The sequence below is a fragment of the Sinocyclocheilus grahami genome, unplaced genomic scaffold (genome assembly GCF_001515645.1).
Source record: "Sinocyclocheilus grahami isolate Dianchi unplaced genomic scaffold, SAMN03320097.WGS_v1.1 scaffold47.1, whole genome shotgun sequence".
Taxonomy (NCBI): domain Eukaryota; kingdom Metazoa; phylum Chordata; class Actinopteri; order Cypriniformes; family Cyprinidae; genus Sinocyclocheilus; species Sinocyclocheilus grahami.
In genome coordinates, this window is record NW_015505226.1 from 3,320,675 (window position 1) to 3,333,696 (window position 13,022).

The 13,022-nt window shown below is 36.0% G+C and overlaps 1 protein-coding gene across 1 annotated transcript in view; it reads left to right on the forward strand.

The window, feature by feature from the left end:
* Positions 1–1,961: 1,961 nt before the first annotated feature.
* LOC107582812 (BMP/retinoic acid-inducible neural-specific protein 3-like) overlaps positions 1,962–13,022 on the forward strand; it is a 33,853-nt gene continuing 22,792 nt past the window's right edge. Inside the window, exons 1-2 of the mRNA XM_016268832.1 lie at positions 1,962–2,486; positions 12,023–12,325. Coding sequence (XP_016124318.1) covers positions 12,126–12,325 — 200 coding nt within the window. The 5' untranslated portion in view covers positions 1,962–2,486; positions 12,023–12,125. The remainder of the gene's footprint in view (positions 2,487–12,022; positions 12,326–13,022) is intronic.

The following is a 13,022-nucleotide window of genomic DNA, read 5'->3' on the forward strand; positions in this document are numbered from 1 at the left end:
GCTGACTGTTACCTTACCATATGGTAAATAATGGTATTATATTTTAAAAGACAATATATTTAATTTTAATGTAAAACATTTTTAGAGGGCTTTTTTAGAAGGTATGACATGCCTTACAAATTATAGATAAAAATTTATTTTATATTAATCAATGCAATAAATATACTATAGTGATAGTTTATAGAGAAATATTGTCTAAAAAATATAGATTAATTTAAAATTACTCATTCAAGGCCTCAGGCTAATTATCTATACACCTAGGCTAATACAACTATACACAATACAATGAATATGTCAAAAGCTACAGTGTACAGTCCAATGGCTCTGTAGCAGTTCAGCACCATGGACAGTTCCAGTGCAGCGTTGCATTCAGAGAATGTCCACTCTGGACGTTGCCCATGTATCTAATCCATCACAATCAGTTCCCCGATAACACACACACACGACTGATGCGTGTTCCAGCAGATGACAAACAATCACACTTTGCCAGCCACTGTAATGGATTTGTGCTGAACTTTTCCATGGTCAGAGAGCTATTTTGACTGTAGTCAGAATTGGTTTAACCAATACTTTAACACCAATAAAAATTAAGTTATTCCTGGCCTGAAATCCTATCAGCTACACATCAATGCATGACTGTAGTGAACTCCTGCTGCTTAAATGTCTCTTGTCTTTTTCTGATTTATACTGATAGTAAAATTTGGACATTGATGCAATGGACCGAAATCAGAGGTATTATTTGTATTAGCTGCCACTGCTGTCTGAATCACTCCTACTGCACAGATGTACAAAGGCTTAGGCCAGGGATAGAGACTTCAGCACCCACACAGCACTGCTCACATTTCAGAATAAACTCAAATGAATCAGGTGATAAATTTAAATGTCACACTGTAAAAATAATGCAATGTAAATGCTACAACAATATCCTGTTAATTGGCTGACTGTTACCTTACCATATGGTAAATAATGGTATTATATTTTAAAAGACAATATATTTCATTTTAATGTAAAACATTTTTAGAGTTTTTTTTAGAAGGTATGACATGCCTTACAAATTATAGATAAAAATTTATTTTATATTAATCAATGCAATAAATATACTATAGTGATAGTTTATAGAGAAATATTGTCTAAAAAATATAGATTAATTTAAAATTACTCATTCAAGGCCTCACAGGTATACTAACTATATACTACACAGATACTATATACATTAGATTGTTTTATGCTGCATGCTATTTTATTTTAATATGTTATTGTATATTATTAGTTTAGTTGTTTTATTTAGGAGATGCCAATTTTGGTTAACTTTAAAGGTATTATGTGGTTTTCTTTTAGACCAGTTGTGTTATAAAAGTACATTTCACAATACTACTACTAATAATAAACACATTTAATAGCTCAAGTAGGCTATTGTATTAACATTATATGATTTAATGATTAATAGCTTTAAAATATACCGTCACCAAAATGTAATCTCATACTTGTAACATTGCCACTGTATTTTTTTGGCAAATGCAACCACAGGTGGCACTTTTTATCTTTACAACATTTTACAGTGCATTATAATTGATACTGTTGTAACAATTCTTATAATAATAACGCCATACTATTATTAATTCAGAAAAGGTGAAGTGGTATAGTAACAGACCAACGCTGCTTGAAAAAAAATCGATAACATTTGGGTTCTGACCTGCTGACCAGTCTTTGTAATAGAAGTAGCTTACATTATTCTAAACTTATTCAGAAAAAAAAGAGGAAAGCATTTTCTTTAAGCACTTATAGAGATCTCTACATTTGGTAACAGAGCCTGCTTATCATTCCACACTCGTTTCGGGTTTTATGCATATCCTCCGAAATGCCATTACAGAGGGCTACTTGTGTTTTAAACATGTGACTTGGGTGAGAGAGGGCGCACGCCCGCGTCTGCCAGCGTCTATCCATTGAAAGTCACTCTCACACACACATACACACGGACAAGATGCAGAGTAGGAGGGTCAAGCAGAGCTATGTGATGGCGCTGACTTTATAGAGGAATATCCACAGGCACTACCAAAAGAGACTGAAAAGCCTCAGTGTCGCAGTCCGTTGGCGGATGTTAAACTGAACCACGCGCTTTAACTGATAGCACGGTCTGTTTCTAACTGTCTGTACTGCTAGAGGATTTGTCTGTTCGACATTGTTTGACTAAATGCGGTTATTTCTTCTTCAAGGAAAAATCCAGAGCACACGGATAACCTTACCTTCGCGCATTATAATGGGAGCGGCGTGTTTCCGAAGTTGGACTAGTGAAGTAGCACCAATGTAAATATTTAGGTGCTGCCCGTGCGACCTTTCGTCCATTTTGTCTTTACGCCAAACAGTTTTTATTACTTCTGTGGGTTTTACGCTGATGTCCGTTAAATAATCGTGTAAGGAAGAAAAATACCGATTCAGTGAAGAATGGGACCTTATCGGATGAAGTTTCAACATCGAGCTACGTTGAGGTTAGTTGTATTTTTAAATCGTGTTCGTTTTGACATGGTTTAAGTTTTTGTCAGTTGACTGTGCTTTGCAAATATAATCGTTACCCCTTGCTGCAGCGGGACAACTTTGAACAAATGCAACCTGGTCGTCACATCGTTCTCATGAATGATGAGCATACAGCAGCCCATCAAGACTACACAGCTCCTTTCAAGAGTTACAACTGTGATCCCTCAAGACCATTCATGTATTTATGCCATGTGGTGTTTGATACAGAGGCTCTCTCTCTCTGGCGCGGGCGCGCACACACACACACACCGAGTTATTTCTGTAAAACTGCTAAAATTATTTTCTTATTCAGTGTTTTTCAAAGCATCCTACAAAATTCCCAAAGCAAAATAAATATATTTCAGAAGCAGACTTTTTTAGAGAATATATCTTAAATTTTGAATTTCATGTTTTAATCATAAAGCTTTCTATTTTTGTCACATTTATGCATTAAGCAAGAAAAACATCTAATTCAAGATAGATTCTCTGAAAACAAGTCTTAATATTTTAGGCAGCTTTGCTTCTCAAGTAAATTGATCTTGTTTTAAAGGTGTTCAGATATTTTACTGGGAAAGAATACAAAAATATGATGATGAGGTTACAGGTTATGAGGGTTATATTAACTTCACAATTTATTCACATTAAGGATTTGCATCACTTATTTTCTAACTGCCAGTGATGCATAAAATACCAATTTTTTCCCTTTTTTTCTCTCAAACAGTTAAAAACTGGTGTGAAAACCAAGCTTACTATATGTTACACAGCTGTATGCTTGCAGAAAATCTATAAAATCAGGCATACAAGTTTGCTGCCCATTGAATCAGCTGCTAATATATTTAGCTATAATTGGTGTCACAATATAAACTGTACCATCTGTTCGTAAAATAGCTTATAGCTTACTTGGAATTGCTTTAAATCTAAATGACATTTAATTATAGCAAAATCCAGTACCATAATTTGAGGAAAAATAAACGATTCAGCTCCTTACATGACACCAGTGAGGTAGTGCAGGCTCTGATGAAGAAATATTGTATGTATCGCTGGCCAGTGGAGAAAGCACAGAAAAAGTCAATGATTTTTGCAGGATAGTGTTACATGACTCTTCATTACCCACAACAATCATGCTGTGAATCATCTTTCTAATACAGCATGCATAATAAATGTTTAGTGCTCTGCTCTATGGATAGGTCACCCAAAAATGTTTTTTTCTTTCCATCCTTTACTCGCTCTCATTTGTTCTAATGATTTCCTTCTGCGGAACACTAAAGATGATTTATGATTTATGATAAAAAAAATTTTTTATAACCAAACCACTGTTCTGGTGACCATTCACTGCCATTGTAAGGGCAAAAAAAATCACTGAGATATTTCTCAAAAATATCTTCTTATGATCCACAAAAGAAGTCATACAGGTTTGGAATTACGTTAATGTAAATGATGACAACATTTACATTTTTGGGTGAACTTTAAGATATTTATGCATACGATTACTAAGCAGATAAATATAAGATTATTCAATTGATTATTTTTAACTTAACTTTAACTGTCTAATTGCAGTGTCACTAGTGGCACCAAAGGGAATTGCATTCTTTTCAGTCTTTTTTGTTTATTTGGGTCAGAAAGTACTAACCTGGTAACCAAACTACATTTCGTATTGTGGTTGACAGGGGCACACAAACATTATGTGTTAGTTACTGCAGAGTTTATTCTCTCTGTGTAAGTGCTGTTACCCCTGCACAGTGGATGTCTTTTCAAAAGAGTAACTGGCACCACAATGCTGACAATCTGAATGCCACATTCACATTTCCCTGTGTGAAGGGTCTAACTAAGTGTGTGTGTGCGCCTTTGTATCCCAGCTGTCTCTCATCATTGCGATCTGCTGGCACAGTGTTTGCCATTTTCCAAAAACACCATTTAGAGCTTTTGGCGGCCACATAAAAGACAAAAATACCTTTTAGCACAGGCACACAGACAATTACACAAATACGTTCAAATATCAGCATCCAGAAGTGTTCTAGCTCAATGGCTCATTCGTCCTATGCTGATGTGCGATATAGCCATGGATAAGAGCCAGAGAGAGTCAGCGAAATACCTTTCCTAGTCTTGTGAATTTGCCTCAATGGGGCATTTTTTCTTCAAATGGCTCTCTGCAGGTAAAGAGGCTCCCTAACAAGACCTCAGATTAATGAATGACTCATGCGTGAAGGCCCTTCTGCAGCAATTCTAGCACATCAGAAATTTCACAGAGACGACTGATTGGTTGAACATGCAGCAAGCAGACAGGCCCGAGTAGGAGGGAAGCTTTATGATGGTGAGCCGTAGCCCATTATTTTATGATAATGAGCTGGATCACCGAATCCATACTGATGCTGAGATTTCAGCAAGACAAACGTGTGAAAAGACAGGCGCAGGAACATTGGCTTCTTGATTAGAGCTTGCAAACAAAGAGACCCTTGGGAGTACACAGTTCAAAAGAAGGTAAAGATGTGACATGACACCTTTCAACTAGGCAAGCAAAAACCTTGATGCCTGTACGAAATGACAAGCAATAAGAGATATGAATGAAAGCAATGCTTCTAAAAGGTTTCGGGTGTCATTTTGAATTCCTTGACACATAGAATTTGTTTGATTTTTACAAAACTATGTATTTTAAACCTCAATGTCACATTGTGTCCTAACCAAAAGTGACACAATAAAGCAGCAAGCAGACTCTTTTTTGTTCTAACCAGCGACAGGAGATTTTGTTGATCGGTTTCTATTTCTGTGTCATCCATAATGACATATCATTGCCCCGAAATCCTGCAAAAGCAAATAATTATTGTGATGCATCACAATGCATTTTCAATGTGGACAGACAATCTTGTAGTTTTACGGTTAGGACATTGATTTATTATAACTCATAAGATGATAACACAATTTTATCTATGAAGCAACATTGAGATAATTGAAATTCTGTAGATTCCCATAAATATTTTAGTTAATTTATGGCTTCAAGTTTAAAAGTAAGAAATTATTTTGGAAGGAATTTGTTAGATATATTTATATAATGTGAAGGCCAACCCGTAATGGCCTGTGTTTGAAGAGCAGACTATATGTCTGGCTGGATTTAGAAAAGAAGACCATTGTTTTCTGAGATTAATTGCTGCTTTTTTCCCCTGTATTGCTCTGAGCATTTCACTGATATGTGGCCAAATAAAAATCTAAAAGTGAAAACTTTACGATCAAAAAGGCAATAATTAAAGCAGCAATTAAATCAGCATCTTGTACATTATCATTGGCTCTGTGCACTATTACTGTGACTTTTATTTCTAACTTGTAATCAATTCTTTGTTGGGTTCTATCCATAACCAACAGACATTTTAATGGAACACAGCCCTCTGTTTAATTTACTATAAACCTTTTACTCTTTGCATACATGTTCTGACCATAGCAATTTAAACTAGATGACTCATCCAAACCATAAGTTATAGCCTTTTATTTCATGGATAATCCAAACAAATGATTATATTCATGATCAAAAGAATGGCTACCTTGTTGTTCATGCTTCCTCAAAGATCAAAGGCTTTAGTAATATAGATTTGTATTACAATTAGTCTTTTTATATAAAAAGAGCAATTATTGCACCCTAGAGACATGAACTGAGTGTTTTCAAACCCTCATATTAAAATGTGTGCCATGTCCATAGAGACATTATGCTCTCAGAGACATGTGATATTAAATGTGGCTACCAGAGTGTTGGTGAACAAACAACACTACATTTATTCTTTCCTTTTCATTCTTTGTGTTCTTTATCTCTTTGTTTGCTTTTTCCACAATACTTTGGGTACTCCATTCTCCTTTTAAGCAATGCTCTGACTAATGTGCAAAGGCATGCACATTTTTAAGATTGTCATTTATTGATCTGGATGATGCAACAAGATAGCATATGAAATATACATTTGCTGTAGTGTATTATGGGTGTGTTTTTTTTCTTTGCATATGGACACACAAGGTCATCAGTTGTATCAGCAGTATGCTAAAATCTACCTGCACATTCACTGCAAATTGATATTATTTTGTCTGATGCTCAGTGTTTCATCTAGACAAATCTGACAAATATTTTAGTTTCATGGCTTGTCTGCTCCTAGAGGTCCATTTCTCAAAGTGACAGCAACATTAGAGGGAATATTTGATTTGCATTTAACACTCAACACAATGGCTGTCATTCCTTTTCCTCCTTTTGGTCCCATGCACTGATATAAGCTAGTATTTCATATTTCTTTTATTGCCGTGTCTGCTGGGAAATTCTCTTTGATACATTACACTGCAAATCTCTTTGTACACATCCTTTTGTTCTCAAATGAAACACGGATTAATAATTATGACTTCCAGACACATTATTTCGCTAAGCAACCTTTCTACCCTCAGGCACACAATGAAAGACACTGTTGATTGTCATGGGTTAGAGAATAACATAGCTAAATAAGAGTAAAAGCTCATTAGTCAGCGGAGAGAGGAGGATTTGAAGTTTATCGGTTCCTGTTTCAGACTTTGAAGGTGGTTTCAGGGATGACTTGAAGTCAAGCCTGAAAGAACCAGAATGACAAATAGTGGGATCCTACTGTAGAAATTGTAATACAACCCTGTAATCAACTTTCACCTAAGATACACATTTTTTTTCAAACAGTCAGACAACCCTCCATCCACCCTGCGGACACAAATTTAGAGCAGGACATATCTCAGAGGATGTATCTTCATTTACATGCTTCCAGCAGAGACAGCCAAAACTCATTGCAATTGCACAGGTTGTAAATGAAAGAACTGAACAGATGCCCTGAGTCCAAAGTGCACACTTGAGTCTATCCTCTGAACATGGTTGACTCAAATGCCATTGAGAACTCGAGAGATCCCAGATCTCATCATCTCAACCTTTTCCAAAGTACTTTGATAATACTTCACTTTGAGCTTGGTTTTACTTTTAGTTCTTGTACTTGATTGTAATTTAAGGTTACGTGCCCAGAGTTGTATGGAGTTGTAGATTACAGTGGAGCATTAATGGAATATTTTTTAAAGGAATATTCAGGGTTCAATACTGGCTTAAGAAGTTAAGTTGGTCAACAGCATTTGTGGCATAATGTTGATTTGCAAAGTAAAATAAAATAAAAAATTCAAGGTTACTTGCAGTGAGGTATTCACTTCCATTGTATGTAAATGCATTGAAAGTATGTAAATGCAGTTTTTTTAAGGAATGACAGTTGGAAATTAATTTTACAATTTGCCACAAAAAAACTGCTAATTGAGCTGAACTTATATGGTAACTGTCAGACTTGTGTTCCCGTTTTGTTCCCTCTTGTGTTTCCATGCCCTTATTTGGTTTTCCTGTTCCTGCTCCCTGGTTGTTTCCAATTTGATTCCAGGTGTGTCTCATCTTCCCCTGATTGTGTTGTATTCTTAAGGAGTGTTTTGTACTAAGTTCTTTGTCTGGTTTTGTTCATCCTTGTGCTACGCGTGTGTCTGCCTGCCCTGTATTTCCCTGAAGTAGAAGATTAAAGACTGTGTTTTGAGTTTACTCCTGTGTCTCCTCGTCTCCTCGTTCCTCCACAGTAGCCGATACGTGACAGTAACAGTTTACAATAAGGTTCTATTTGTTAACATTAGTTAACATTAACTAACAATGAAAAATACTTTAAAATCATTTATTAATCTGAGTTAATGTTGATTCCAACATTTACTAATACATGAATAAAACCAAAAGTTGTATCTATTAATGTTAATGGACCTGAGCTAACATGGATTAACAATGTTACCACTCATATATTCCTTTATTAATTTGTTTTTAACAAGCTAACTAGCTGGGTTACTCTTTTGTTGAACTGTGTAAAACTAGGTCTGGAGAAACAAAACTTTAAACAGATGAAAAAGTTCACAATGTCCTTTGTGATGCATAACTAATTATTTGTTGACTATTTAGAGTAAGTGAGGTTCAAGCTGAGTTCAGAGTTGAATTCACAATTCAACAGGCAAATTCAGTTCATTTGAATTAATTGTCAGCTCTATAGCAAAGCACAAGGAAACATGGTATTATAGGTCAGTTGAACGCACCTGTAGAATTTCATAAAGTACCTCATTGATAGATGCAATTTCCCAACAGATTGTGAAAGATGTTTGTTCAGTTAGTTCTGAACACCTGTAGTCATTTCATTCTAAAGATTCACATTTCAGCGACCTTGCAGAGTTCATCTTCACTGTATACAACAAAGGGAAGGAAATAGCCTTTTCAATACCTAAAACAAGAATTTCTCTATTCATTTCTTGCTAAATGGATATTATTTGTATTATCTGTTTGGTTTGAGTCCGTTATTTATTTAGAATCTGTCCACAATCACATTATAAGCATAAACTAAAATGACAGAGTCACAATGCCGCTTAATGACTATACCTCAATGTGCTTAAGCAAAATTGTATACCGTTTAAAACAGATTGGCTTTTTGTCATTCAGACAGCTATTTGTCTAGTCTGTTTCTCTCTTATTACCAGGCATGGCTGTAGTTTTAAAATGATTCGTCCCTCTAGGTAAATACACAGGACCTTGTCATAGTCACCATTTACATGACAAATTACAATACAAAATTTTTTATATTGCTATTGCAGACCCTGCAGGTTATGATACAAATACTCTTGCAACATCTAGTTTAAATGAAAAATTGCATGTCATGTAGCAAGGCTAAGATGATCTTGCAAAACTGTATACATAATTTTCTCCCCATAAAGAGCTTAAAACACCTCTTTATGAGTTCTACGGTGGTATAACACAATTTTTAATCCAACATAACTCTGAATAATTATTTTCTCCATTTCCAAGAAAACTAGCTAATGTTTTGATCTTCTCTCCCACCAGACCTTTGCTTAATTTGGCTCATGCGGATACTTATTTCATTTCTTAATTATCCTCATTTATGTGTTTACACTTTCTCCTCCATCATTTATTTCTCTGTTCATCCCACACATTTTATACATCAAATTTTTTTTAGTCCTCCACACGTCACACTTGTCAAGTCAAGTCAAGTCAGTTAAATTTGTGAAAGCGCTTTTCCCAGTACATATCGTTTCAGAGCCTCTTTACAGAAAAGTCATGGTTTAATCATCATAAAGTTGTGTAGGAACCAACAGAATTGTCACTTTTATGAGATTTCAGACCAGTCTGAGGATATCTCAAGCCTGTTTGGTGTTCAATTATATTTAAGTGGCACCATTGGTGCTTTTCATGCGTCCACAGTTGATGATTAAAAAAATAATTTCTCTCTCAGGCTAGATGTTTTATTTGTGATCTAAAAGTACACCTCAGCTCCTCTTTCAGGGTGGATCGGTTCAACAGCATTTGATGAAGTGTATTGTTTTTGTAACCACAGATATTGTCTGATGATGCCCCTGTAAACAGGGAATGACACATACTGATATTATTCCTGCAAATAATAACCAGAATCCTGTTACTGCACTGGGTGGGGGAGATAATGTGATTATAGCAGCAGATTGCTTTGAAATGAACTGTGCTTTCAATGAATACATGTTTACATGTTTGGCGTATAAAGATAGGATCCAGGTACAGTTTTGAGCTGTTGACTGTTGACAGTTTTGAGGTTGCAGGTTTTATCTCAAAGGACTGGAGAGTTACAAAGATCACAACCCTGCTCTCATTGGCATTCTGCTCCTGAATAAAGCATTTAACTACAAATTGCTGTCTAAAATTAGAGTATTTTGCGTTTTTTATAAAGAGCTAAGCTGAAATAACTCAATAGTATGTTCAGAAGAGAACACAAGCCAGAAGCACCATCTATCTCAAAGCTGCTCTCTGCCCTTGTGACTTACATTACACGTCTTTTAATCATCTTTTTTTCCCCGTCCACATTGCCACCTGCCAAACAGAGCTACCATCCCCCCAAAAAAGAGGGGGAAAAAAGAACTGGAACACATATAACGATGCTTTGCTCTCGGGAGAAATGTAAACAGTGATTTTACACAAAAGCAAAGCGCTTGTTACTCAAGGCAGAAAAGTAGCAAGTCAAAAGAATTGCTGATGGAAATGTGGAGATTGCGGCATTTGAAAGGGCCTTTTTTTGTTTCTTTGTTTCGCTGAAGTGTAGCACATTGTAGGATCCCTACTGAGTGGTTACTGTGTTCCACCGAGACTTCCTCATCAATATGCATGGAGAAGTACGGATGTCTGCATTGAATAATTAGATGTCATGCAGCAAAAGTATTGCTTTTAAATCTGCTGTAATCACAGCAGAAAGCATTGTAGCCCAGATCAGGGCTGTATTCACACCGTTACGGATGTGCTTATCAGTGTGCTACATACATTATATAGTTCTGTGCGAGATGAGGGTGCAGATACATCATCCAAGAAAATCCTCCCATAAGAATAAATGCCAAAGGTGGACAACTTATGTTAGCGATTTGAAATATTAAGCTTAAAGATATTTAATGAACTGATATGCTGACGAACAGCTATGGAATTTTTATCCCATCGGTTTCTGCAATGCAATAAATGTGTAGGCATAGTAGAGCTTCTGTTTTGATATGCACATCTTCGTAATTAGTGTTTGTACTAAGCAGTGATTTACAAGCCAATGTGGTGCATTTATATTGCATGTTATCTCAAGGTCTGTATTTTAATCTGTACGTTCTACAAAAGTATGATGCTTTTTGAAAGTCGCCCACACATATGGTCACATGGCACACATGACTTGACAGACTGTCATCAGAATACAGTAATGAGAGTCTTTTCCAACATCTGGTTTGGTCACGGCCGTGAAGAATGATTGACAGCACTTGGTGGAAATATGGAAATAATAACAGGGTTAGAACAAGGGGCGGGACTGCGGGAGACACTGAGAACTAACTGAAAGAGATGTCAAAAATGTGCTCATTATATCTGTTTACCATGGGACTGAATTACAGCACTTGGATTTAAACGTATCTGGTGCTTTTGCCTTTTTATAGAGTTTGCACTTGAAGCAAAAAGCTTGTTAAGAGTTTGAAGTAATGTGGATTAATATAAGCAGTTTTAGAGAGAACTTCTCCATTTCATGTACTAGTGCAGTTGCACAGAGGATGCTAAAATTGGAAGCATGTGCACAGAAGGTTATTATCATTTCACTTACATTCTTTTATTGTTAATTTGGTGATACTTTGTTCCTCGGAAGTACTAAAACACTCATTATCATGCAGAGAACATTTTTTTTGTGAATACATTACACTTCTCACTTACAGAAAATTAGTAGATTATTCCCACAAAGAATAATCGTACTTTTCTCCCCTTTCTATGTTGACAATATCTCTCCGGAGTCCTAAATAGTTTTTGCCTCAATGAAACAGAATTTCCTGTTAATTGCCTGTCTTTTTGTCTGTATGTGTGCACTTTTCACTTAAAGGAACAGTTGTTTTGGTGAGTTTGTCTGAGTGGAGGTGAAGGTGACTGAGTGTTTACTAATGCATCTTTGTTCTTTCTGTGTGAATCTGTGTGTGTGTTTAGGCAAGCGTTTGTGGGGCTGAAGCCATGCTGATCTTCAGTGTCAGGTGTTGGAGTGTGGTCTTGCACCAGAGCCTGTGCTTCTGAAGCCTTGTGCCACTCCCCCATGGCTCTATGGGAGCTGCTGTTGCTGACTTTCAGCCTCCGCTGCTGGCTGACAAGCTCTGCCAGTTTAGCTGAAGAAGGCCCTGCAGGCCCCCTGGACTGGCTTCTTTCTGACAAGGGCCCATTTCACCACACACAAGAGTACACTGAATTTGTGGAGAGGAACCGTCAGGGATTTTCCACAAGATACAAGATCTACAGGTTAGTTGTAAATGAACTGAGGCCTGCATAATTTTCATGCAGCATTTTTACTTGCCATGGTTTTTGATTGTTTTTGACCAATTTATACATTATTGAGTCAGAAGGTCAGTGGGTCATGATCCAGTTAAACTATATTTAAACACTCTAGCCGCATTTAGAAGCCTTGAACATTATCAGAATGACCGAACGCTATTTAGATAAAACTTTGTTTCCTAAAATGGGTTCCATAAAACCTGTGTTGAATTTAATTAAATCCGAACAATCCAGTAAATTCCTCTTCTGTTCTGTCACTCCAATTCAAATTCCAACTCATGAATTGGAAGAAAGGCTATTCTTTGATACTGATTCTAATCCTGTTGCTGTTGACTGACAGCAAATAACATTTTGAAAGGATATTGGGAAACTTGATCAAATTTACAACAAATAATTATCTATATCATGTACTAAACATATCAGATCTGAATATATAAAAATAGATATTTTATCACCAGAGTGTGACATATTTTGCCATGTAATATGATAGAAGTTATGTGTATATGAGGTTCTGTGTATTGTCTGTTGCTATGTAACTGATCAGTCAACAGATGAATCATTTCTTTGTATTCCCTGAGTTTATGAATAATAAATGAATGTGCTTGCAGTAAAATTTATATATATATATATATATATATATATATATTTTTTTTTTTTCCATAAA